The 23,630-nt window shown below is 40.0% G+C and overlaps 1 protein-coding gene across 19 annotated transcripts in view; it reads left to right on the forward strand.

Moving 5' to 3' along the window:
• Positions 1 to 23,630, forward strand: part of lrrc7 (leucine rich repeat containing 7) — an 84,316-nt gene that overhangs the window by 15,136 nt on the left and 45,550 nt on the right. For 12 of the 19 annotated variants that reach the window (XR_013627253.1, XR_013627254.1, XM_078789992.1 and 9 more), the window contains exon 1: positions 1,971 to 2,602. The exons of 1 other annotated variant lie outside the window; for it this stretch is intronic. Coding sequence is in view for 15 of the 18 variants with exons in the window: in XM_078789992.1 (XP_078646118.1) it covers positions 2,578 to 2,602 (25 nt within the window). In the remaining 3 variants the exon portion in view is untranslated. Of the gene's footprint in view, positions 1 to 1,967; positions 2,603 to 23,630 lie in introns of those variants that run through there. 6 more of the 19 variants (XM_058072561.2, XM_058072562.2, XM_058072559.2 and 3 more) reach the window with 2 other exon arrangements.

The following is a 23,630-nucleotide window of genomic DNA, read 5'->3' on the forward strand; positions in this document are numbered from 1 at the left end:
TCTTTGGTCTTTTTCTACGCCTCCTATCTGACAGCTGAAAACACAGCATCCTTCTACCATCATGTCCCAATCATCTCAGTTTGGCCTTTCAGACTTTATCTCCAAGGCCTCTAACATGTAGTATACTTTTTCCTGATCCTATCCATCCTGGTCACTCCCAATGAGAACCTCTTTCTGATGACACCCCTATCCTCACCTTTGTTTGTACTCATATTATCTAACATAGTATGAATGATCAGACATGATAACTCACATTAGCATTAGGAAAGTTCATTGTTGTTGTAATATCTATTGTGAGTTGATCGCATGGCATATCTATTAACTTATTATCAATTCTTATGCCCGGGTTATGGCATCTTTACAGGGATACAAGAGACGGCCACCGCTTTAAGCATTACCAAGCTGCAGAGCCAAGTAGTTAGATACTCATTTATTTATTCTAACCTTATGAAAGGGTTTGAAACTGAGCGCGGAAGATGTCAAAAATAAGATGTACCGCTTTTCACTCTGCATAGATTTAAGTAAGCTAATGTCTTTGTGTCTTTTTCTTGTTTTTCAACATTTTTTGACTCATAACAGGCTATAGTCAACCACAAAACGAATTGTGCTATGTGTTTGTTCAAAAGTGTTGTGGACTTGATGGAAATATCCCAGTTTAGGCATTGAGACATCTCTTGAGCCAATTTGGGAATTAGAGACATGTACATTTAAGAGGAATTGGACATCATATAGGATAAATGTCATGAACAGTGAGAGCGCTGCTACTGCTCATTTCATGTCATGCAGGATTTAAAGCTGTCAGATTTAAAGCTGTGCATTGACAATACTGCTATTTTTGTGACTTGAAGGAGTTTTGACCCTAAGATGACCGTTATACTGTCTTCTCTTATGATGTCATTTTCAGTTCATTACAGTGTTTGGTATTTACTTTATAATCTTGTCAGGTCATTTTAAATCTTTAAGTCTTTTTTTGTCGTTAGAACATAAAAAAACCTGTTTATGACCTTCTAAATGCAGTTTTAACATTATTAGAGCCCTCTACCCATGAACTAACAACCCTATAGTCACATTTACACATGCATTACCTAAAATAGTAGCCATAATAAGAGAAAATAAGCCATTTACAACATGAACAACACTTCTGCTTTTGTGTGTTGCTACAAATATGCTCTGGCAGGTGGACAGGAAGTGACGTCAAGGGTTCAGATTTGAGTTTCAGCTTGGCGTGGGTTACTGCAATAACAGTATTCCATTTTATTTATTTAGTTTTTTTAAGAGATTATCGTGATATAGGGCTGCACGGCGGTCGAGTGGTTAGCACGCAGGCCTCACAGCTAGGAGACCAGGGTTCAATTCCACGCTCGGCCATCTCTGTGTGGAGTTTGCATGTTCTCCCCGTGCATGCGTGGGCTTTTCTCCGGGTTCTCCGGTTTCCTCCCACATTCCAAAAACATGCTAGGTTAATTGGCGACTCCAAATTGTCCATAGGTATGAATGTGAGTGTGAATGGTTGTTTGTCTATATGTACCCTGTGATTGGCTGGCGACCAGTCCAGGGTGTACCCCGCCTCTCGCCTGAAGACAGCTGGGATAGGCTCCAGCACCCCCGCAACCCTTTTGAGGATAAACGGTAGAAAATGAATGAATGAATGAATGAATCATGATATTGTTCACACCTGCAATAAAAGCCTGCCGTTCTGGCAATCGTATAGCGCCTGTATGTCTCCTTTTGGCTAGTGTAGTATACTACATAACATTCACAACATCTTAGAAATGCTCAATTTACTAAAATATGCATATTTTGTTTCATTTTATTACCGTGACTCCAATAAAAAAAAAAATTAGCAGCAGGCTGCAAATGGCCCGTGAGCCGCAATGTGGTGACACCAGCTGTAGGCTTATAAATTCCGATACCTTTGCATGCATATAAACCATAACTAAAAAAAAAAAACCAGTAAGTCTTAAAATGTCAGGTTCTACCCCAGTTGCTCTTCATGTGAGACGAGCCCCCATCAATCGACGTCCTTATCACAAACAGTTGCTGAAAGAGTGCGCGTCAGAGAGGAGGGGTGCGTCCGTCTCTCTTGCCTAAGCACACACACATACGTCCTGCGTCCTCGTTCCATCTTCGTCCATCGCCCTCCTCCTCCTTTCATTGGGAGATAGATGGGAGGAGACGCTCCTGCTGAATGCAGAAGGTAACGCAGAAGAAGGACGGTCGTTTCCCCGCCACGTTGATACATCCGCCTGTTGTAGTTTTTTTTTTCATCTTCATCACTTCTTCGTTGCATCTTGTATTGCTTTACATGGACGCGCAGCAGGAGCCGTGTGGTTTATTTAGTGGAGACATCTGACTGTTGGCACAGGTTGGATTTAAACCACTTGCCGGACTGATGAGCTCATCTCCGTTTTCTGGCTACGGGGGCGTTAAGGATGCGGCTGGTGGACTGGGTCAAGGTACCTGTCTTCGACTCATATCGGCTTGGTTCGTCTGACTGATCCTATCCATAGGGACCACTATACTGCTTTTTTTTTCTTCTTCCTCTGCAAATCGGATCCGCCACCTGCAGCTTAAAGGATGGATAACTATTCTACTTTGCAATGTAAGGAAGCACATACAGTATACTGCTGCATGCATAATGAAAAATTGCCTTCAAAATGTGCACCCAAGGCCTTTTTGAAGCATTACTGCAGGAAGAGTGTTTGTGAGGAGGTGTTATGTGTTGCAGTGTCATTTACTCTCCTGTCTTAAAACATAAGCAACAACCTCTTTATCCCCCCCACACACCAATTAAATGTAAAAAAATAATACATTTAGAGTTTATTGCACCTGTTCAAGTTCAATGCATCCATACTGTTCAGGTATTGCTATGTCTGTTTTAGTGCTGCAGTTTTGTTGCCTGGTGACATACACTATACAGTATGTGTGCAGCTCTCATTGCTCAAATGCAGTATATCTCTTTGACTTGCACGCCATTAAAGCAACAAGCACAAAAGCGTCCTTCTAATCAAAGGGAATATTTCATTACCATCTTCATTGCAACACATTTCAAAGCCCCTCTGTCTGCTCCGCCTGGTAGATAGTCTATTAATACATATTTCCAGCCGGGCTTCACTTCTAACAGGCTCATTTTGTATCATTTTGAAAACTGCCCGTTATTCTATTTTTGGGATGCTTTCTTTGGTTTCTGTGTGCGTCTTATCTATTTTCTCACATAGACTAAAACGGTTGTCTCAGTCCACTTGTTAGTTGATTCTTTCTACTGTACATATATATCATTTGCAGCGTTATTAGGGTTGAGATGCACATAAGCCCATTGTTAGTCAGTCTACCCTATTTGTCATCAATTTTGGAGGCTTTGGGTATTTATTTAATAGTGGCCTGTATGCATTATCGCTTAGAATAACACTTGCTGCCATTACAGCAATGGCATACAGTAAATGTGGCTTGAGCTTTTGGCTGACTTAATCATACTAACATGGTTCCGGTGCTTGTGCTAAAACGACTACGCTGGAAACGCAGTAAACATACAGTAAGACTTCCCGAGTGTGACATTATCGGTATTCCGTTTTGCATGCTGTAAATGTTTTTAACTATAGAAAGCAATTGGGTTTAAATTAATCTGCGGGTTGACTATATAAGAAGATTGCATTGAAAAGACATAATAAACATATTAATAGCTCATCCTCCAGAGCGAGGCTGGATCGAGCTCTCTACTGCTCCTTTTAGAGCTTTGATAGCACAGCGCTACTGCTGCTGATGATGATGCTGCTGCTGGTTGCCTAGTGACTGCATCCACGAAACCGGCTCCCATCGTCATGGTGATGGGCTAAGGGAAGAAGGAGACCCAGAGAATGAAGGGGGACACATACAGTATATCAGTGATTCTGCAGCACAGCGATGCTGCAGGGTTGGGATTTTATGAAGGAGGTTGATGATGATGATGGTGAAGTGATGACAACGATGCAAAGGAATCTTACAGTGATTTATATGATAGCATAGACAAGTTGGATACATTTTATGTGTAATTTATCATCATTTATGATTCATTTCTCAACCATATCATAATTGTTTTGGAATCTAAAACCATGACAGTCATTTCATTAACTCAACCCACCCAAAAAAATCCATGCACAGTATCTTGGAAGATCTCTACCAGTTCTAGAGGAGGCGTTCAGGACCACGAGGAAAGTACAGAACTATTATTTTCTTTTGTTACAGCACACATTGTAATGGCGGTGCACAAGCTGCATGAAACTGCTCTAAATTGGTCTCTTCTCCTACAATGCATTCATTATCCTTATTGGTTGTCATTTAAAGGCTGTAATGAGCTCTTTCCAATCACATCTAAATACTGTAGTGGTTAATGTTACTGAGAATATATCGTTTTGAATTAACCTCTATGTCAGACGTGGGTAGACTATGGCCTGTTAAGCTTCTCAATACATCCGGAAAGTTCAGAATATTTTTTTTTACAAACCTTTAACATCCATGTTATAGCCAGCAATAGGATTTGCACTGCTATTAGTGAAAAACTCTTATATGTCAATTTTAGTGATATATGGGTCATTGCATTAATCATAGGGAGTACGTTATAGCTTACTTATTTCAGAGAAAGGAGAATGCATAGTGGTCTGTGTGATGGGGGAAGGTCAGAGAAGCATTCCGTCAAGTTGTTCTTCAAATCCGGTATTAAATTAAATTGGGCAAACATTCAAATCATTTTGTTCCTGAGGATGGATACAACAGCTTAAGATTCTACATTTCTCTCTTACGAAAACCTAAAGTGAAGCTATTCTTTATGCCGTCTCGGCCACCTCTGTGCCTAATATTAAATGCAATTACTCATTATGACATGAAAAAGTCTGCATAACTGTGGCCCATGTATGCAGATTTGATAGTGGTATTCATTTTTCTAAACAAACATCCAGTGTAACATCAACAAGAGCAGTATAAAGGTAACTTTCTGTGACAAGGCAGAAGTCAAGCATGGGTCTTGCTGCCAGAATATGTCAGTTGTGAACGTGTCTTTTTAAAGCAGAAGGAAAATAGGACAGTTGCCGGGGCCCATCTGAGCCCCATTGCAGCTGCTTAGACCATAAAATGAATAGGATTTTATATGTTCATCGTCAGCAATTGCAGTGTATGTGCATGGATGTGATGACCGGAGGTGACCCGTGAAGTCATTAAATGACCTGGCAGGGAAGTAGCAAGGTGTTTCACACTAAGGAGTGGTGACTGTGTGTGTGTGTGTGTGTGTGTGTGTGTGTACGTGTTAGCCCAGTCTTTCACATGCTAACATCTAATCTATAGTGTAGTCTGGTGTTCCAGAAAACGACATGATTTGAACACTTTTATGTGCTTCCATGTTTAAAGTCAGCATAAGTCAGCATTTTTGTCCTCATTTTCCACTTCATATTTCCATCTACATATTTGAATGTTTGGGTATTACCATAGTAATACGGTGTAATAATATATGCATTCATAATCTCATTTTTTATCAGTACAAATACGTGCCAATTTTCCACATAGTGTGGGGCAGGAACTGTACCTCAGGTTATGTAGAGCATCTACAGTATCAGTATCTACAATATCCAAGCCAGAGCCTGGAGACCCTCTTCTTGTTGTTAAAAGTATTGTGCTTAGAAATACGAAAAAAGACAAAGACGTGGACAAAACTAGTAGAATGTATACTTGAGAAATATACAAAACTGTACCAATACCAATGTACCAAAAAACAACAACTTGGTTTTCCCATATTGCAACTGAGAAATGCATTCATTGGGGTGCTGCAGTGACGTCAGCCTCCCTCTGGGCTCCTGTGGTGTACTGAGATAGCACTGCACTGCCATCCACCATTTTCTATGCTGCTTGTCCACATGGGCATGTGCGACTTCTATAACAGTGTAGCTCAGATGTGTGAAAATGAATTTTAACTTTAGTGGCTGGGACTTATACAACAGAATTTACAGTATTTGCTTTTATCTTTTAATTTTTTTTTTAAATGACCTCCCAGCATGTTGCAGATTTTTAATGTTTAATTTTTGTTTACACAAAAGCTAAGAGGTTTTATGTTTTGTATTTTGTTCCCTCACTGTACCATAAAAAAAGCCAAACTGTGACCTTAAAACTGATGCATGTACCAAACTGTAATAATGTTGTCAAAAACACATCACTGCAGCCCAAAGTTCTTGCTGTTCTCAAATGATTTCACTGGTGCTAATATTTCAACCCCGAAAAACCTGTAAATAATCATCACTGATCTGTAGTGGTGTTCCTACCAACAACCAAAGGTTGTCAGTGAAACACATCTTGGCTGCCATAATGCTGATAAGAAATCCCTTACATTTTTAATAACTGAGCTATCGGTGACAGGTTACACACTGTGTCAAAATTGATCATGTGATTCCTTGTGAGGAGATTCAATATGTGGCACTATGCCAGGCGATGGAGGGAAGGAGGAGAGTCTACAACCGTTAGTGGTTGGTCCATGTGTTGCCGTGGGCAACCCAAGCTGCTCTCTAATGGGACAAAGACCCAGGCAGCCTCTGGTCAGAGCTCTCAGAGGACATCACAGTGTTTCAATATGAGTGCTGTAGTGGGTCTTTTAAAATCCCTGTATGCATTACAGATTCACCACTTTGAACCCTTTGGGTCTATTAATAAACTCACTTTGAGTGTCATGAATATACTGTAACTACACTCTCTGTTACCGATAGGCAGCCAATGTGAAGATTCAAAACCAATAGGACTCTTGTTGATACTGCCATCATATTTTCTACAACAGTGGAATTGTGTAAAGGATGGAAAAAAGACAGATGGGTGGGAAGTGGGAGTTATTCCACTAAACATCTGCCTAGTGTCCTGTCGGGTCTGTTTCAGCTCATCTGTCATTGACTATTAGATAGGAAATGACTGATATGATATGAGATATGATCATATGATCATCATGATTTGATGGCCATTCTTAAAGATTGAGTAAAATTAAATGATTTTTTTTTGTTTGCTTTGACTCTACATCAGGGGTCTCAAACACGCGGCCCGTGGGCCAAATGTGGCCTGCAGGACACTAGTTTAAGGCCCCCGCCTTGATATGAAAGTTTAAAGTTAGTGAGGCCCGCGCTAGTTTGATATGGATGCTGTATGGTATCATGTACCCAGAAAAAAATTATTACGTTTGATTAATGTTCATGTTAAAGGTTAAATAACTGTTAATAGTTATCCTCCCTGTCCGTGTGGAAGTGGTAATTTTTGGGCTATTTAAGTTTAAAGGAAATAACTTGAAGGCTACCGTTTAGGTCGCTAGCTCTCTAGTTTGCGTGTGTCTCAAGACCCTGCAGTTGCGCAATATGTTGTAAATAAAAAAAGTATAAATGTGACGATAGTTGTGTTTTGTCATGTCTACAGGGCTCTAATAATGCTTTGTTCATTTTAATCTGAAAAAAATTTGTTTACCCACCAACTATATGTGGTTTAAGTTTTTATTATTTACCGTATTATTATTATATTTATTTATTACTGATTGATTTTCTTTATTCTTGATTTGTTTATTTATTTTTCATCTTATGTTGTGCAGAAAAATAAAAATTAAGATATTTGAGAACAGTGGAATGTTTTATCAGAGCTTTTATTGTAGAAAATCGGAACCAAAGCACTGAAAAAGTTTGTATATTTTTCTGTTATAATAAATGCGTTTAATAAATGCGTTTTTTTTTTTTTTTTTTGGAAAACCTGATGTGGCCATGTTAACAAAGCCATGTGTATTTTTCACTAGCATGGTAAGCAGGCAGGGTTAAAGAGTAATTACTAACTAAGGCAAACTAGGGTGTAATGTGGGTGTAGAAATTCCAAGTCGTTTTATATTCCACCTTCTTTTAGCCTGAGAGGAAGGAGAATGTCATCTGTTGTCCCTGTAGAATTATTCATTCCAATAGCTTTAAATCTTTAACGGCAAAAAAAAAAGCTGTGGTCACTTGTTCTAATGGATATTGAGAATAATACCACTTACCCTCTGCAATAAAAGGAACACATGACTCACAAGTATTGCCAAAGGCAAATAGCAGTGATTGATAAAGACCAAAAATAGAGCAAGGAGAGTGCAGCACATGAATTAAATAGACATAAACACAGTGCTTGATTGCTAGTAAGTAAGCTGTGGAATTCTGAAAACAGAAAGCATATAGCTGGGGTAAATTATAGATATTGCTGTGTATCGTCTTGTTACTGCCAATGTCACATATTCAAGTACTGTATAGGTATTTGTTCTGTGGATGAAAGTTTTTCAATATTGTGCATCCTATCTTAAGAAATGTACTGAATTCTTAACAAGTGACTGCTCTGTGACTCCATGTTTGCTCATTTTGTTGTGCTGGTTAATTGGACCATTTTTGTTCTAAGCTGATGGATACACAGAAAACCTTTTATGACTTGATCCGGGCTGTGATGAACAAGGAGGGGTTCATTTTGTGATGGATGCACATGGAGTAAAATTATGCATGAGACTATTTGTCAGGGTTCTTCAATGGGCCAGCCAAAGTTTTTGCTTTCAAATCTCCTCTACTTCATCTTGTTTGTCCACTAGGTTGGGTTTAACTCACTCTGTATCGTGAAGGTATTGTATTAGAGTATGTCAGTAATACTGTGGAATATGACAAGAGGCCAGCTGGTGGGTCTAGTTTGCCGCTCTGACTTTATCAAGATCCACCTTTGTTGCCACTGTAGTCAACAATAACTGTTTTTTTTTGTGTCTTCCTGAGTGCTCACATCTGCAACCTTTTGTAGTTATCGCATAAAGATGACATTCTTGTTCTTCTTGGGCGTGAGCGAAGCTTGTGGTGTCCTGAGTAAATGCAAACTTAGAAGAAAAGACAAACAACCATTCACACTCACATTCATACCTATGGACAATTTGGAGTCGCCAATTAACCTAGCATGTTTTTGGAATGTGGGAGGAAATCGGAGTACCCGGAGAAAATCCATGCATGCACGGGGAGAACATGCAAACTCCACACAGAGATGGCCGAGGGTGGAATTGAACCCTGGTCTCCTCGTTGTGAGGGCTGCGCGCTAACCATTCGACCGCCGTGCCTCCCCAAATATGGCTCTATCAACTTTTAAAAAAGGAAATTGTACTTTTAATGACTAGACTTGCATGATGGGCAAGTGGTTAGCAGACCCGAGTTCAATTCCATCCTCGGCCATCTCTGTGTGGAGTTTGCTGCATGTTCTTGTGGGTTTTCTCCGGGTATTCCGGTTTCCTCCCACATTCCAAAAACATGCTAGGTTAATTGGCGACTCCAAATTGTCCATAGGTATGAATGTGAGTGTGAATGGTTGTTTGTCTATATGTGCCCTGTGATTGGCTGGCCACCCTGTACCCTGCCTCTCGCCTGAAGACAGCTGGGATAGGCTCCAGCACCCCCGAGACCCTAGCGAGGATAAGTGGTAGAAAATGAATGAATGAATGAATGACTGGACTAGAAAATATACACTTCCTAACCCAAAACACATCAATAAAACACAAAATACTCCCACTGATTCACATGGCTTCCATAGCGCCACATTGTTAAACAATTTTAGTGTTACAAAAACAGTTTAACAATGTACTTCCTTAGCCGTACCGTATATCATTCTGGTGTTCGCTTACACCGACATCCCACATGTGCCTGTGCTACACAAGCATACAGGGAACAGATGTATTGATTGTTGTTTTAAACATGTTTGCAAACACTATCCCCCAAACATCACAGACAGCACCAGCAAGTCGATTCACAGAGCAGCTGGTACGAAACTAAATACAGTACATACTGTAGAGTAGTGCTTCTCAACTGGTGGGTCGTGGATCCATTCTGTGTGGATCAGAGATAGCGAGTCAGAAATGTGTAATATATTACCGATGTTCGAGAAATTTATTCTAAAAGCAATATTTGAGTCATTTTACTTTATAATATATATTCATTCCATAGTTATACATGAAATATGTGATTTTGTGGTGTTATTTAGTGCAATTTTGATATTATAGCAGGACCCATTGTTTGTTGAGAAGAGCGATACATTGCTAGATTTGTTAGTAGTCACTTTTTTTTTTCAAGAAGATCTCTTGCTACATCTTCTTATTCTCTGACTGACCAAGCGCATATGAGGTGTGTGAAGAAGCAGAATTACAGTTAGGGGTGTCCCAATCCAATATTGATATCGGAATTTGGTGTGATATCAGCAAAATATTATTATTCAACGCTAACAACAACATGTATAATTTGTGCTGAAATCGAATCGGTATGGACATACATTGAAGGCTGCAATATCGGTATCGTATTGGAAGTGAAAAAGTTGTGTCATGACAACCCTAGTTACATACCCCAATTATAATGACAAGTCCCATTATAATGTGTTCATGAGGGCAACCAGGTAGTGCCAAATCTATTTTTTTGCGGTGCAAATTGAATGTATGATAGCGAGTCAGAAATGTGTAATTTATAACCGATGTTTGAGAAATTTATTCTAAAAGCAATATTAATAATATATATTCATTCCACACTTTTACATGAAATATGTGATTTTGTAGTGTTATTTAGTGCAATTTTGATATAATAGCAGGACCGACTGTTTGTTGAGAAGAGCGATACATTGCTAGATTTGTTAGTAGGCACTTTTTTTTTCAAGAAGATCTCTTGCTACATCTTCTTATTCTCTGACTGACCAAGCGCATATGAGGTGTGTGAAGAAGCAGAATTACAGTTAGGGGTGTCCCAATCCAATATTGATATCGGATTTTGGTGTGATATCAGCAAAATATTATTATTCAACGCTAACAACAACATGTATAATTTGTGCTGAAATCGAATCGGTATGGACATACATTGAAGGCTGCAATATCGGTATCGTATTGGAAGTGAAAAAGTTGTGTCATGACAACCCTAGTTACATACCCCAATTATAATGACAAGTCCCATTATAATGTGTTCATGAGGGCAACCAGGTAGTGCCAAATCTATTTTTTTGCGGTGCAAATTGAATGTATGATAGCGAGTCAGAAATGTGTAATTTATAACCGATGTTTGAGAAATTTATTCTAAAAGCAATATTAATAATATATATTCATTCCACACTTTTACATGAAATATGTGATTTTGTAGTGTTATTTAGTGCAATTTTGATATAATAGCAGGACCGACTGTTTGTTGAGAAGAGCGATACATTGCTAGATTTGTTAGTAGGCACTTTTTTTTTCAAGAAGATCTCTTGCTACATCTTCTTATTCTCTGACTGACCAAGCGTATATGAGGTGTGTGAAGAAGCAGAATTACAGTCAGGGGTGTCCCAATCCAATATTGATATCGGATTTTGGTGTGATATCAGCAAAATATTATTATTCAACGCTAACAACAACATGTATAATTTGTGCTGAAATCGAATCGGTATAGACATACATTGAAGGCTGCAATATCGGTATCGTATTGGAAGTGAAAAAGTTGTGTCATGACAACCCTAGTTACATACCCCAATTATAATGACAAGTCCCATTATAATGTGTTCATGAGGGCAAACAGGTAGTGCCAAATCTATTTTTTTGCGGTGAAAATTGAATGTATGATAGCGAGTCAGAAATGTGTAATTTATAACCGATGTTTGAGAAATTTATTCTAAAAGCAATATTAATAATATATATTCATTCCACACTTATACATGAAATATGTGATTTTGTAGTGTTATTTAGTGCAATTTTGATATAATAGCAGGACCGACTGTTTGTTGAGAAGAGCGATACATTGCTGGATTTGTTAGTAGTCACTTTTTTTTTAAAGAAGATCTCCTGCTACATCTTCTTATTCTCTGGCTGACCAATCGCATTTGAGGTGTGTTAAGAAGCAGAATTACAGTTAGGGGTGTCCCAATCCAATATTGATATCGGATATTGGTGTGATATCAGCAAAATATTATTATTCTACGCTAACAAAAATATGTATAATTTGTGCTGATATTGAATCGGTATGGACATAGTGAAAAAGTTGTCATGACAACTCTAGTTACAATACCACAATTATAATGACAAGTCCCATTATAATGTGTTTATGAGGGCAACCAGGTAGTGCCAAATCTATTTTTCTGCAGTCCAAATTGAATGTATGTGAGACACTGCTTACTGCTACCTTGTGTCAGCATGAAAGTTATCACTAGCAGGTAGCGACAGATGTTATTAAATTGCACCTCAAAACTTTCCAGTCAAATGTAAACAAAAGAAAAAACTTTGGTTGAAGACCTTGACTGCATTGAGTTGACGTGTCTCCATTCCAGAGGTTCACGCCACATGAACATATTTGCGTATGGGCAGGATGTTCACGTGAAACTTAAAAATGAGAATATGAGAATATTTAGCCCCGTTGACATAATCTTGTTCTCTCGCTTTCTTCTCATGCACCACCGTTCATTCAATCAGAATGATTTCTCTCACCCGTAATCCAAGATGCTCAATCAGCTAGAAAAGCTGCTGATAAGAGCCCACCGGTGCCAACGTTCACTTAAAATGAGGGCCACAGACGCTGATCGAGGGACACAAACTGACAAATATCCGATTCTCCGATTTTAATTGAACTGGGATGTTGTTGGTCATCAACGAGCCAAAACTGGATCACAACAATAAAGAACATTTGCAGTCAATGGGGACGTCTGTGTAGAACGGTTCTTGAAGTGATGTCATTTTCTTCTTCTTACAGTCTTTTTCCAGAGACTGCTTTCAGTGACTAAAAGCGAAATTAAAAGAATTTTTTTCATAAATTGCCACACCTTCGTTTCGTTAACAGTGATGATGCTACCGTCTTTAATGAATGTCTGTATGTCACCTCATAAGATCACTTTGCTTGACATTGCGTTCTCCTTTTATGTGGGCAGCATCCTCAGGCTCATTGTAATGGAGGCACCAACGTGTGAAGAATGATTAAGACCATCACGATACACGTGACAGAGTGAATACCTCAGCATGTGTATGTGCATGTGTGCAGGATACTGCGTCAATGTGTTTTGTTTTTTTTCAGCACGTGTATCTTAAGTGTACTGGTTGGTGTGGTTGGGTGTCAAAGAGATGAGGTCTATGAATTTCGCAGCGAGACATCTCATCTGTGCGTTTTTCTCTTGATGCTTAATGCTTCACTGCATACTCTTTTCTTTATTCATTCTCTTCTTGTTGACTGGATGTCTGAGTGTAGTGTTCCAGTACATTCTATAGATGTCCAGATGTTGCAATATGTGTCTTTGTAATGGGATATGATATATAGGAGAATGCAATAATGTCTATTTGCATATAGTATCATATAAAAAGTGAGTATGCCACACATTTCAGAATGTGGAAACTAGTATAAATTTACTGTCCAGTAACAACACAGGTTGTTCCTGGAATCCTCTTCCACTTCTCTGTGATGTCATCTGTAGCTGGTGGATGTTCCTCCACAGATGCTCAATGAATTCAGGTCAAACTGTACTTGACTACTTCCATCACATTCACTTGTGCTGTTGGAGGTTGTTTGGGATCATCACCATGAAGGAATGTGGTGGCTGAGTTTCAGAATGTCGCACTATTGGCTCTAATTTTGTGGCGCAGCGCAAGGTGGTGCAGCCCACACAGTGGTAATTTGGTCCGGCGCACCACTATGCGCAGCCAATTTGGTAAACTGGACTGAGCTGTAATGGGCGTGGCGGCGCACCAACTGAGGTGTTCACATTTTCAGCTTGGTGCAGTTACAATTTTGTGACAAAACAGTGCGCCAGCTCGGACCTGGTCTATTCTTGGCGCAGGCAAAGCTCACCCACAGTGGTAAATTGGCTGACAGGTGCACAGACACGTCACCAAAACCTCACAGGCAGGTTTTTTTTTGAGTTTCAGGCACACTTTAACGCAAACAGTAACCACTATTTAAGGTAGGGGTCTCAAACTCAATTTACTTGGGGGCCACTGGAGCTCGGGTCTGGGTGAGACTGGGCCGCATCAGGTTTTCCAAAAAAAAAAACTCCAAAAAATGCATTTATTAAAAACAAAAAAAATTTAAAAACTTCGCTTCGGTTCCAATTTTCTACAAGAAAAGCTCTGATAAAACATTCCACTGTTCTCAAATATCTTACTTTTGATTTTTCTACACAAAATAAGATGAAAAATAAACATGACAAAACACAACTATAGTCACATTTATACTTTTTTTATTTACAACATATTGCGCAACTGCAGGGTCTTGAGACACATGCTAACTCGCAAACTAGAGAGCTAGCGACCTAAACGGTAGCCTTCAAGTTATTTCCTTTAAACTTAAATAGCCAAAACCTTACCACTTCCACACGAATAGGGAGGATAACTATTAACAGTTTTAACCTTTAACATGAACATTAATCAAACGTAATAATTTTTTCTGGGTACATGATACCATACAGTATCCATATCAAACTTGCGCGGGCCGCACTAACATTAAACTTTCATATCAAGGCGGCCAAATGTGGCCCGCAGGACACGAGTTTGAGACCCCTGATTTAAGGTAACCGTCTGAACCAGCAGGTACATTTTGTATTAATTTTCCCATCACATCTGATGTCAGATCAAAGAAAGATTACACTCGGCTGTGTTGAACTCTCACACCTTCTATAATCCCTCTTCAGAGGCGTGGGTGCGCACCGCTGCGCCAGACTGTGCTGCTCACAAAAATTGCAAAGTATGCTAGCCACACCCCACAGCTTGAAACGCATGTTTTCCGAGCAGCACTCATGCAGCCCCAGACCATGACGCTACCACCACCATGCTTGACTGTCGGCAAGACACAATTATTTTGGTCCTCACTTGTGGAACCAGCTATTTGGACAGTAATGGCTGTGTGTAATGGCTGAGTCATTTCCAGTGTATAGTAAATCAATGCTGCTATACAGTTTAGTAAATAGTAATAGTAAAGTATATACAACTTTCATTTCTATAATATTATCCCTTTTGAGGATATACTGTAACTAAAATGGCTTCAGAAATGTGATGGATGTAATCACATTTGTGAGATCCATAGAAATAGAATAAATAGAGTAATGTTAAATTTTCATGGCTATCACAGGGTGTCGCAAGATTAAAATGTGGTGATATTTCTTGTTTAGAGAAAAGCTGTCTCACAGGAAGACGGCAGCCAGACGTATATCAAACTGTCAACTATAGCATCGCTACTGTGAATGATAATGCATGTAATATGGAAGTGGCAGTGTGCAAGGCAGGACTGGAACGCACACTATAAACCTTGCAATCCAACCTGTACCCGGCGTTCCCAGCGTTTCTTACTTGCAATGTATGGCTACCAAGCAGAAGATATAGTAAGAAGTGGCAGTGTGCAAGGCAGGACTGGAACGCACACTATAAACCTTGCAATCCAACCTGTACCAGGCGTTCCCAGCGTTTCTTACTCGCAATGTATGGCTACCAAGCAGAAGATGTAGTAAGAAGTGGCAGTGTGCAAGGCAGGACTGGAACGCACACTATAAACCTTGCAATCCAACCTGTACCCGGCGTTCCCAGCGTTTCTTACTCGCAATGTATGGCTACCAAGCAGAAGATGTAGTAAGAAGTGGCAGTGTGCAAGGCAGGACTGGAACGCACACTATAAACCTTGCAATCCAACCTGTACCCGGCGTTCCCAGCGTTTCTTACTCGCAATGTATGGCTACCAAGCAGAAGATGTAGTAAGAAGTGGCAGTGTGCAAGGCAGGACTGGAACGCACACTATAAACCTTGCAATCCAACCTGTACCCGGCGTTCCCAGCGTTTCTTACTCGCAATGTATGGCTACCAAGCAGAAGATGTAGTAATTCCACATTTGATCAAAGTTACTTAAGAGTTGTCAGATCAAAACACAATGTGTGATAATAGAGTGTAAGTCGTAAATTCACCACTTCTTGGTGTGCGCACTCATGTACGCCTCATGGGAACTGTAGTTCTTTTAGCGTAATCAAAAAGCTAATCTACTGCAGTCAGCAGTCTTTATATATCAACACACCTCATTGTGTTAGCGCTACCATCATTTTCATCTGCAGCTTCTTTATCATTTTTGACAAAGCTACCTACTATTATTTAATAACGGGACCACACACCCCCAATAAAACATCATGATTCCAAAATAATTTGTCAAAATGTAGAAATAATATCTCTGACAAATAGTCTTAGTTACTTAAGATGAATGTATGATGTTTTTTAAGGTAGAATAATGAATAGCTATGTAAATGGCCGCCACATAGGCCTGGCTGCTTCAGATGATTTAGTGGATGTTGCTGCAGTAATATTTATCTGGTGACCGTGGACCTTTTAGTTCAATGTTATGTGCAAATGTGATATCTTATATTACGTTACAAGATTTTTATGACCTTATAGATCTTTTGAAATAATATATATATAGTTACCTAGCAGTAATATTTGCACATGGACTGTTCTGCTTTACTCTTCTTTCCTCAAGCGGGTGAGTCAGAGGTGCTGTAGATGTCTGGGGAGCAACAAATAACAAGTACAGACTGTCTGAAGTACACCGGGGCATTTTTATAGGGAATTATGTATTATATGTAGCTGCTTTCTACAAGATAAAAATTTGAATCAGAGGAATAACGTTTCTGTTGGTATATTTTTTGCTATTCCTGGAATGTTCTACAAAGAACAAAGTAAACTATTTATACAAATGTTCCTTCTGAACTATCTGAATCGTGATGATGAAGTTTGACAGTGCACACAGGTATGTGGGAGTGCAACGTCTCACCCTTGACTGAGTGTCCTGTTTTTTGCCTTGTTGATGCCCACGTCGCCGTGGCGGTGGCATCGTGTTGAAACATTTTCCTAAGCGGCTTTGTGTCGTGACTAGTGGGCTTCACAGCAGTTGTATTCACACTGCGCTTCCTCCTCACTGTCACTGCACACCTCCTATGTCTGGCCATGTACACACGGGACGGTGACTGAGAGAGTTGTAGCCGTGTGCAACCATTTCAGCGTATTGTTTAAAAATATTATATATTTTTATCTTTAATGCTTAACCGTATGTCATTTGTATGAAATGCAAATGAAATATGCAGCTGTCCCATACGATAAGACTTGACTTGAGGTTTTTTTGATGGGGAAAAGAACTGTGAGTGTCAATGAAATTGAACATGATGTAACAAATTGGAACGTGTGAAGGAATGCAGTCATTTCCTCAAGATTCTAAAATTAACTATGGCCTATAATGCCGGTTTCTGCATCTTAGCATGTCATAGCAATGCCTAGAAACCATGCAAATATACCCTCAGAGCACTAAAGGGGACGGCATCCGAGCAATTGGACTGGACACTTTGTAAGATGATAGCATATCTTCATTATTCATCCATCCATCAATTCATTTTATATCCCGCTTATTCTGTTCAGGCTGATGAGTGAGCTTAAGTGAGTGAACATTTTGTACATAGTTTTTTTTTACAAAATGGTAGGAAACCAGAGTGTCTATACACTAACTTTGTATTCCGTCCACACTGTTTTTGGGTGTACTGTACTGTATTGTCAATTGCCAGTCAATTTTCCTCACCTGGGGGAATGCTTTAGCAGCATTGTGTATATAGAGCTTGTCAAATGGGGCTTTCAGCCAAGGCTTTTTAATTAGTGTTTTATGGTAAATTGGGGGGAATTTAGTCACTGTTACCATAGAAACTGCTCACTATTCAATTTCCGTGGCCTGTTAAATAAAACTTTAGGACTACAACTTAACAAAAGCTGTTTATGCAAATGCATGCTTTCATGCAGGTTGTGGAATTCTTGAAAGACATTCTGCTAAGGTCTTGGGTTCAACTCCCTGCAACAGTGTGTGTGTCACTAGTATTGTATTGAAAGCAGTGATATCTTGAACCGAGTCGTGGTTCCACCAGATGGCCCAAATTATGGAGGCAGAGATGCAATAAAGTTTTAATGCTTCAGTATATTGTCACTTTTTCACTAAAATGTAAGAGGCAAGGGAAGAGGAAAAAGAGGAATGATGGCAGCAGCAGGTGATAGATGGAGTGAACGCATGAATAGAGATCCCGGCAGTCATGCACCACTATCAGCTGGCAGTAAAAAAGAGAGATTGACTCCCAGCCAGAGAGAGGCACAGAGAAAGAAATAGAGCAGGATGACAGAAAGATAGAATGTTTGTTCCAGATAGCAGCAGGTTTCACCGTGTGACAGAGGGAGTGAAGGTGAGCTCTCTTTAGTTTGTGTGTAGGGAAACTAAACCAGTCATCTTGGCATTTGAAAATATAAAAATTACCACTTATGGATTCACATTTTGTTACACTAAAGCTTCAAGGAATGAAAAAAATTGAGTGTAGGATAAAGTCGTGTTTGTGAGTAAGGTAATTGTCGAGAGAGAGGATGTCTGCACATATATATTAAAGACTTTCCTGATTTTAAAAAGGGCTTATGATGATCGAATCCAGCATTTCAATTGAACCAAACCGGATCCACTTCAGATCTTGTTTCAAGAATTTGTGAGTCAAGCGCCTACTCAAGTGACAATATGCTTGATGAAGTCAACTTTAGCCTTTTTGGGCCAGTCACAGATGAATAATGACAGTTAATGCCAACCGACTCATCTTGCCTTGGATCCACTAACTCAGGGGTGTCCAAAGTGGCCCACAGCGCATTCTAAAAAAAAAATTAACAAAGAAAACCAAAAAAAATCAGTAATTTTACAAGATTATAGCCAAAATATTGAGAAAAAAAGTTGTCATCTAATGAAGAAAATGTCACAATATATGGGAATAACAATATTATGAGGAAAAATAGCATTATTTTAGTTGCATAAAGAAAAAGTATTTTTTTTAAATAGTAGTACTATTATGACAACAAACAAAACAACAAATATGGTTGAAATTTTTAGGACATCATTCATTCATTTTCCACCGCTTGTCCTCACAAGGGTCGCGGGGGTGCTGGAGCCTATCCCAGCTGTCTTTGGGTGGGTACACCATGGACTGGTCGCCAGCCAATCACAGGACACATATAGACAAACAACCATTCACACTCACATTCATACCTATGGACAATTTGGAGTCGCCAATTAACCTAGCATGTTTTTGGAATGTGGGAGGAAACCGGAGTACCCGGAGAAAACCCAAGCATGCACGGGGAGAACATGCAAACTCCACACAGAGGTGGCCGAGGGTGGGATTGAACTCAGCTCTCCTAGCTGTGAGGTCTGTGCGCTAACCACTCGTCCGCCGCGCAGTCGTAGGAAATAATATTGCGGAAAAATTTAATTTTACGAGACTAAAGTCAAAATTTTAATACAGAATGTTCTATTCTAACAAGAAAAACTCAAGAATAAACTCTGTATATTATAAGGAAAAGTAAACAAAGCAAACAAAACAAAATTAAGTTGTAATTTCTGGAAAATTAAATTATGATTATTTTTTTTACACATATTTACACATGGGTCGCTGCCTTCCCACTTCCAAACTCTCCTGCTAGCTGGCGTTGACATTCTCCAACAATTTCGGATCAACATTTGCAATAAGAATGACCGTTGGAGTTGATTGATCCCCAGAATCCTCCCCTGTCTTGCTTTAATATTCCCCATATTCTTATTAAAACCATTTTAAATTATAACATGTATACAATAGATGCTCAGCACCAATTAATTATGATCAATGAACTGATGGAATCAGAATCATGGAGTTGTATTGAAGTTGTACAAAAAAATATATATCCTGTATGTGAAGAAATATTTTTTATTAGAAATTTGCGAATTTACAGGTAGGGATGTCCCAATGTGATGTTGATATCAGATATGGTGCCAATATCAGCCAAAACAAAGCTGAACATCGGATTATATCAATCTGCATCTTAATTCTCTTAAACTGGCCCTCTTATACAAGCAGTCCATTTATCAATCCAGCAGCGATCGGATACGCCCAACAACAGCATGTGCTAATGTTTCCCGTGGTTGCACAGAACTAGGGAAGTTTAACACGACCGACCTCGTTGCAGATATGAAGCAGCATCACACAGGAAGCTCCCACGGGATGACAAAAAGTCATTAGCTATGACAGAAAAGAGCAATGTCGGGTTTAAACGCCCCATTGAGCCCCTCCAACCTCCCTACATTATACTTGCTGCTACTACATTGTACATAAAACTATACCCCACATGCATAAAGAAGTAAATTGGTAAGTTTTTCCTCATAGCTACTGTTGGGAACTATTGTTCTTTGTTTGAATAATACCACTTGATCAAGCCTTTTTTGAACATCTCATACTACAATTCAAGTCATAAAAGTACATATGGTTTGTGCTGATATCGGATAAATATTACTTCTGAATGGGACGTTCAATACGGTGTCTTGCAGTTTCCACTGTGGAAAACTGACAGCCCTGCAGAGCCAGTAAGGTACAGTGGAAAGGTGATTCAGATTCAGTTCCCAAATAGTCAATAACGTCATATTGGATGAGACATTTTGAACTCATCAATTCCCCAAGTGGTTTTATCCACTTCACATTAACATTGTACAGGTACTACGTACCGGTGCACCACATATCATTCCTCAAAGACAAAAGACAAAATGATGAACTAAATTAACCTAAAACTTAATGTGCCATCCTGTTCCTAGCATAATCTATGAATAGTTCAATGCTACTAGGTCAACCGTATGAAGCTGTAAGACATGATGCTGTAATAGCAATGTGTGTGTGTATGTGTCTCGCCTCCATCTGGCTCTGAGTACTGGGCAAGCTGCTGGGACACCAGCATGGCAAGGTGACCTCATAAGTCAAGACAGTAAAAAAAAAAAACACATGCCCACATACCGTTTTTTCCCCTTGCTTAGGGGTAGTACAAAAACATAGATGCAGTCATTAAATTCTAGTTGGATGATTCAACACGAAACAGCAATCTCTCTATCTTTAGCTTTTAGCTAGTATCGATCTATGGAGAGCAGTGGTCGGCAACCCGCGGCTCTTTTGTCTCCTTGTTGTGGCGTCTCCGACACCGAACATGAATACGTCCCTAAAAAAGACAAAACATCAAGGGGAAGCCGTTCATAAAAATATCACAGAAATTATAATATATGTATAGTATATATAGGGGGCGGCACGGCGGTCGAGTGGTTAGCGCGCAGACCTCACAGCTAGGAGACCAGGTTTCAATTCCACCCTTGGTCATCTCTGTTTGTAGTTTGCATGTTCTCCCCGTGCATGCGTGGGTTTTCTCCGGGTACTCCGGTTTCCTCCCACATTCCAATTGGCGACTCCAAATTGTCCATAGGTATGAATGTGAGTGTGAATGGTTGTTTGTCTAAATGTGCCCTGTGATTGGCTGGCGACCAGTCCAGGGTGTACCCCGCCTCTCGTCTAAAGACAGCTGGGATAGACTCCAGCACCCCTCGCGACCCTCCTGAGGAAAAGTAGAAAATGAACGAGTGAATGAATATATATACGTAGGTGGCACAGCGACGGAGTGGTTAGTGTGCAGACCTCACAGCTAGGAGACCCGAGTTCAATTCCACCCTTGGCCATGTCTGTATGGAGTTTGCATGTTCTCCCGTGAGTTTTCTCCGGGTACTCCGGTTTCCTCCCACATTCCAAAAACATGCTAGGTTAATTGGTAACTCCAAATTGTCCATAGGTATGAATGTGAGTGTGAATGGTTGTTTGTCTATATGTGCCCTGTGACTGGCTGGCGACCAGTCCAGGGTGTAACTTGCCTCAGACAGCTGGGATAGGCTCCAGCACCCTCGCGACCCTCGCGAGGATAAGCGGTAGAAAATGAATGAATGAGTGTATGTATATAATATATAGTACAGGACCAATAGAATGGCAACAAACATCACAAATTGGTAAATGATGATAATACATGATTTGTGATGAGTCAAGTCCTGTGATAATGGGTTGTTTTACGTATGCTAAATTTGGCTTCGGGAATGACTAAAAAAAAGCCTAGTTATTTCAAAATAGGCCTACACGTGTACTGTGTACTTTTAGTACAGTACCATTAGTTGAAGTCTGTTGCTGCAACAGGTAACACTTTAAAAAATAATGAAAAAGTTTCTATGCTGTGTCAAGTTTTGTGGCTCCGGAGCTAAAGGTCGCCAACACCTGATCTATAAGACACCTCGCTCTAGACACAGAATGATGGTTTCCATAGCGTGTAAGCCAAGTAACCGTTATTTATACACTCAATAGCAATAGTCCGAAGTCATTCAACTCTTGCCCAAATCAAGTTACACATTTTCAGATAAAAATCCAAGTCAAGTCTCAAGTCGTTTACACTCGTAATGAGCCCGCTGACAACTGACCCAGAACGTCCTGAGACATTTCAATAAGCAACTTTTTTTGGTTGGACCTCGACGTAGCTCTTTGTAGCCGAACGTGATCATGAATGACACCACCTACCTGCCTGTCAGTGAAGGGAAAGCTGAGAGGATGGGAAAAGGAAGGAAGAGAGACAATGATGAGTCACGGATGGCGAGTCCAAGTTGAGTGAAAAGAGGCAAATGTGCAGCAATATCTAAATGTTAGTTATGTATACTCGGATTGATCGGCCACCTAGCATTATCGTCCAATTTCCACGAAAAGCATGTGATTGACATATTCCGATAAGTGCCTTTCAATGTCGATCACAAAGCTGATCACTCGCTGTGGTTTGTACTATTACACTGTTTTTGGTTTTTGGATCATTCATTCATTCATTCATTTTCTGCTGCTTTTTCCTTACGAGGGTCGCGGGGGTGCTGGAGCCTATCCCAGCTGTCTTCCGGCGAGAGGCAGGGTACACCCTGGACTGGTTGCCAGCCAATCACAGGGCACATATAGACAAACAACCATTCACACTCACATTCATACCTATGGACAATTTGGAGTCGCCAATTAACCTAGCATGTTTTTGGAATGTGGGAGAAAACCCACGCATGCACGGGGAGAACATGCAAACTCCGCACAGAGATGCCCAAGGGTGGAATTGAACCCTGGTCTGTGCTGTGCTGTGAGGTCTGCGCACTAACCACTCATCCGCCGTGCCGCCCGTTTTTGGATCATTTATGCATTTATTTATGTGTTTGGATGTTGCCGTATAAACTGTACGAACATCTTTTGTTTCATATTTGCTTCATCTTCAATGAATGAATGAATTATTTGCTGTAACTGCCACACATCAGGATGCCTTTATTACTTCGATGCTGCTAACGGTTTTGAAAGCACAGCTGCACAGCAATGAAGTGAGGGCAATCCGCAAACAGTGACACAGATGCTTGTTTGTCAAAGAGGATCAAACAAGCATTCAATGAAGGCCGGATTCATACTTTTAATACGTGCTCGTTGCAGGTAGATACATTTTTTTTTTATCAAAGCTGCCGTGTTCTGTTGTGAAGTATCTCAGCAGGTTGTACCCTTTGACGGCTGTGCACTTACCGCAGGGCAGATGTCAGTTTTGTTTACCTAAATTATGTTTGCTCTGCAATGAGTAACAACGTGTTATGGGTGATAGAGTCACTTAAACAGTTTTTGGAATACTTTTAATAACAGCAGTGTGCAAAGACACATTTTCACCATCAAATATCCAGAGGTGTGATGAATCGATCCGCAAACATACAGTGAAGCTCAGCTCCAGTGCAGAAATGGTGATCAAACAATGTCTGTGTGAC

The sequence above is a fragment of the Doryrhamphus excisus genome, linkage group LG4 (assembly GCF_037039965.1).
Source record: "Doryrhamphus excisus strain RoL-2023G ecotype Guam linkage group LG4, RoL_Dexc_Guam_v1.1, whole genome shotgun sequence".
Taxonomy (NCBI): Eukaryota; Metazoa; Chordata; class Actinopteri; order Syngnathiformes; family Syngnathidae; genus Doryrhamphus; species Doryrhamphus excisus.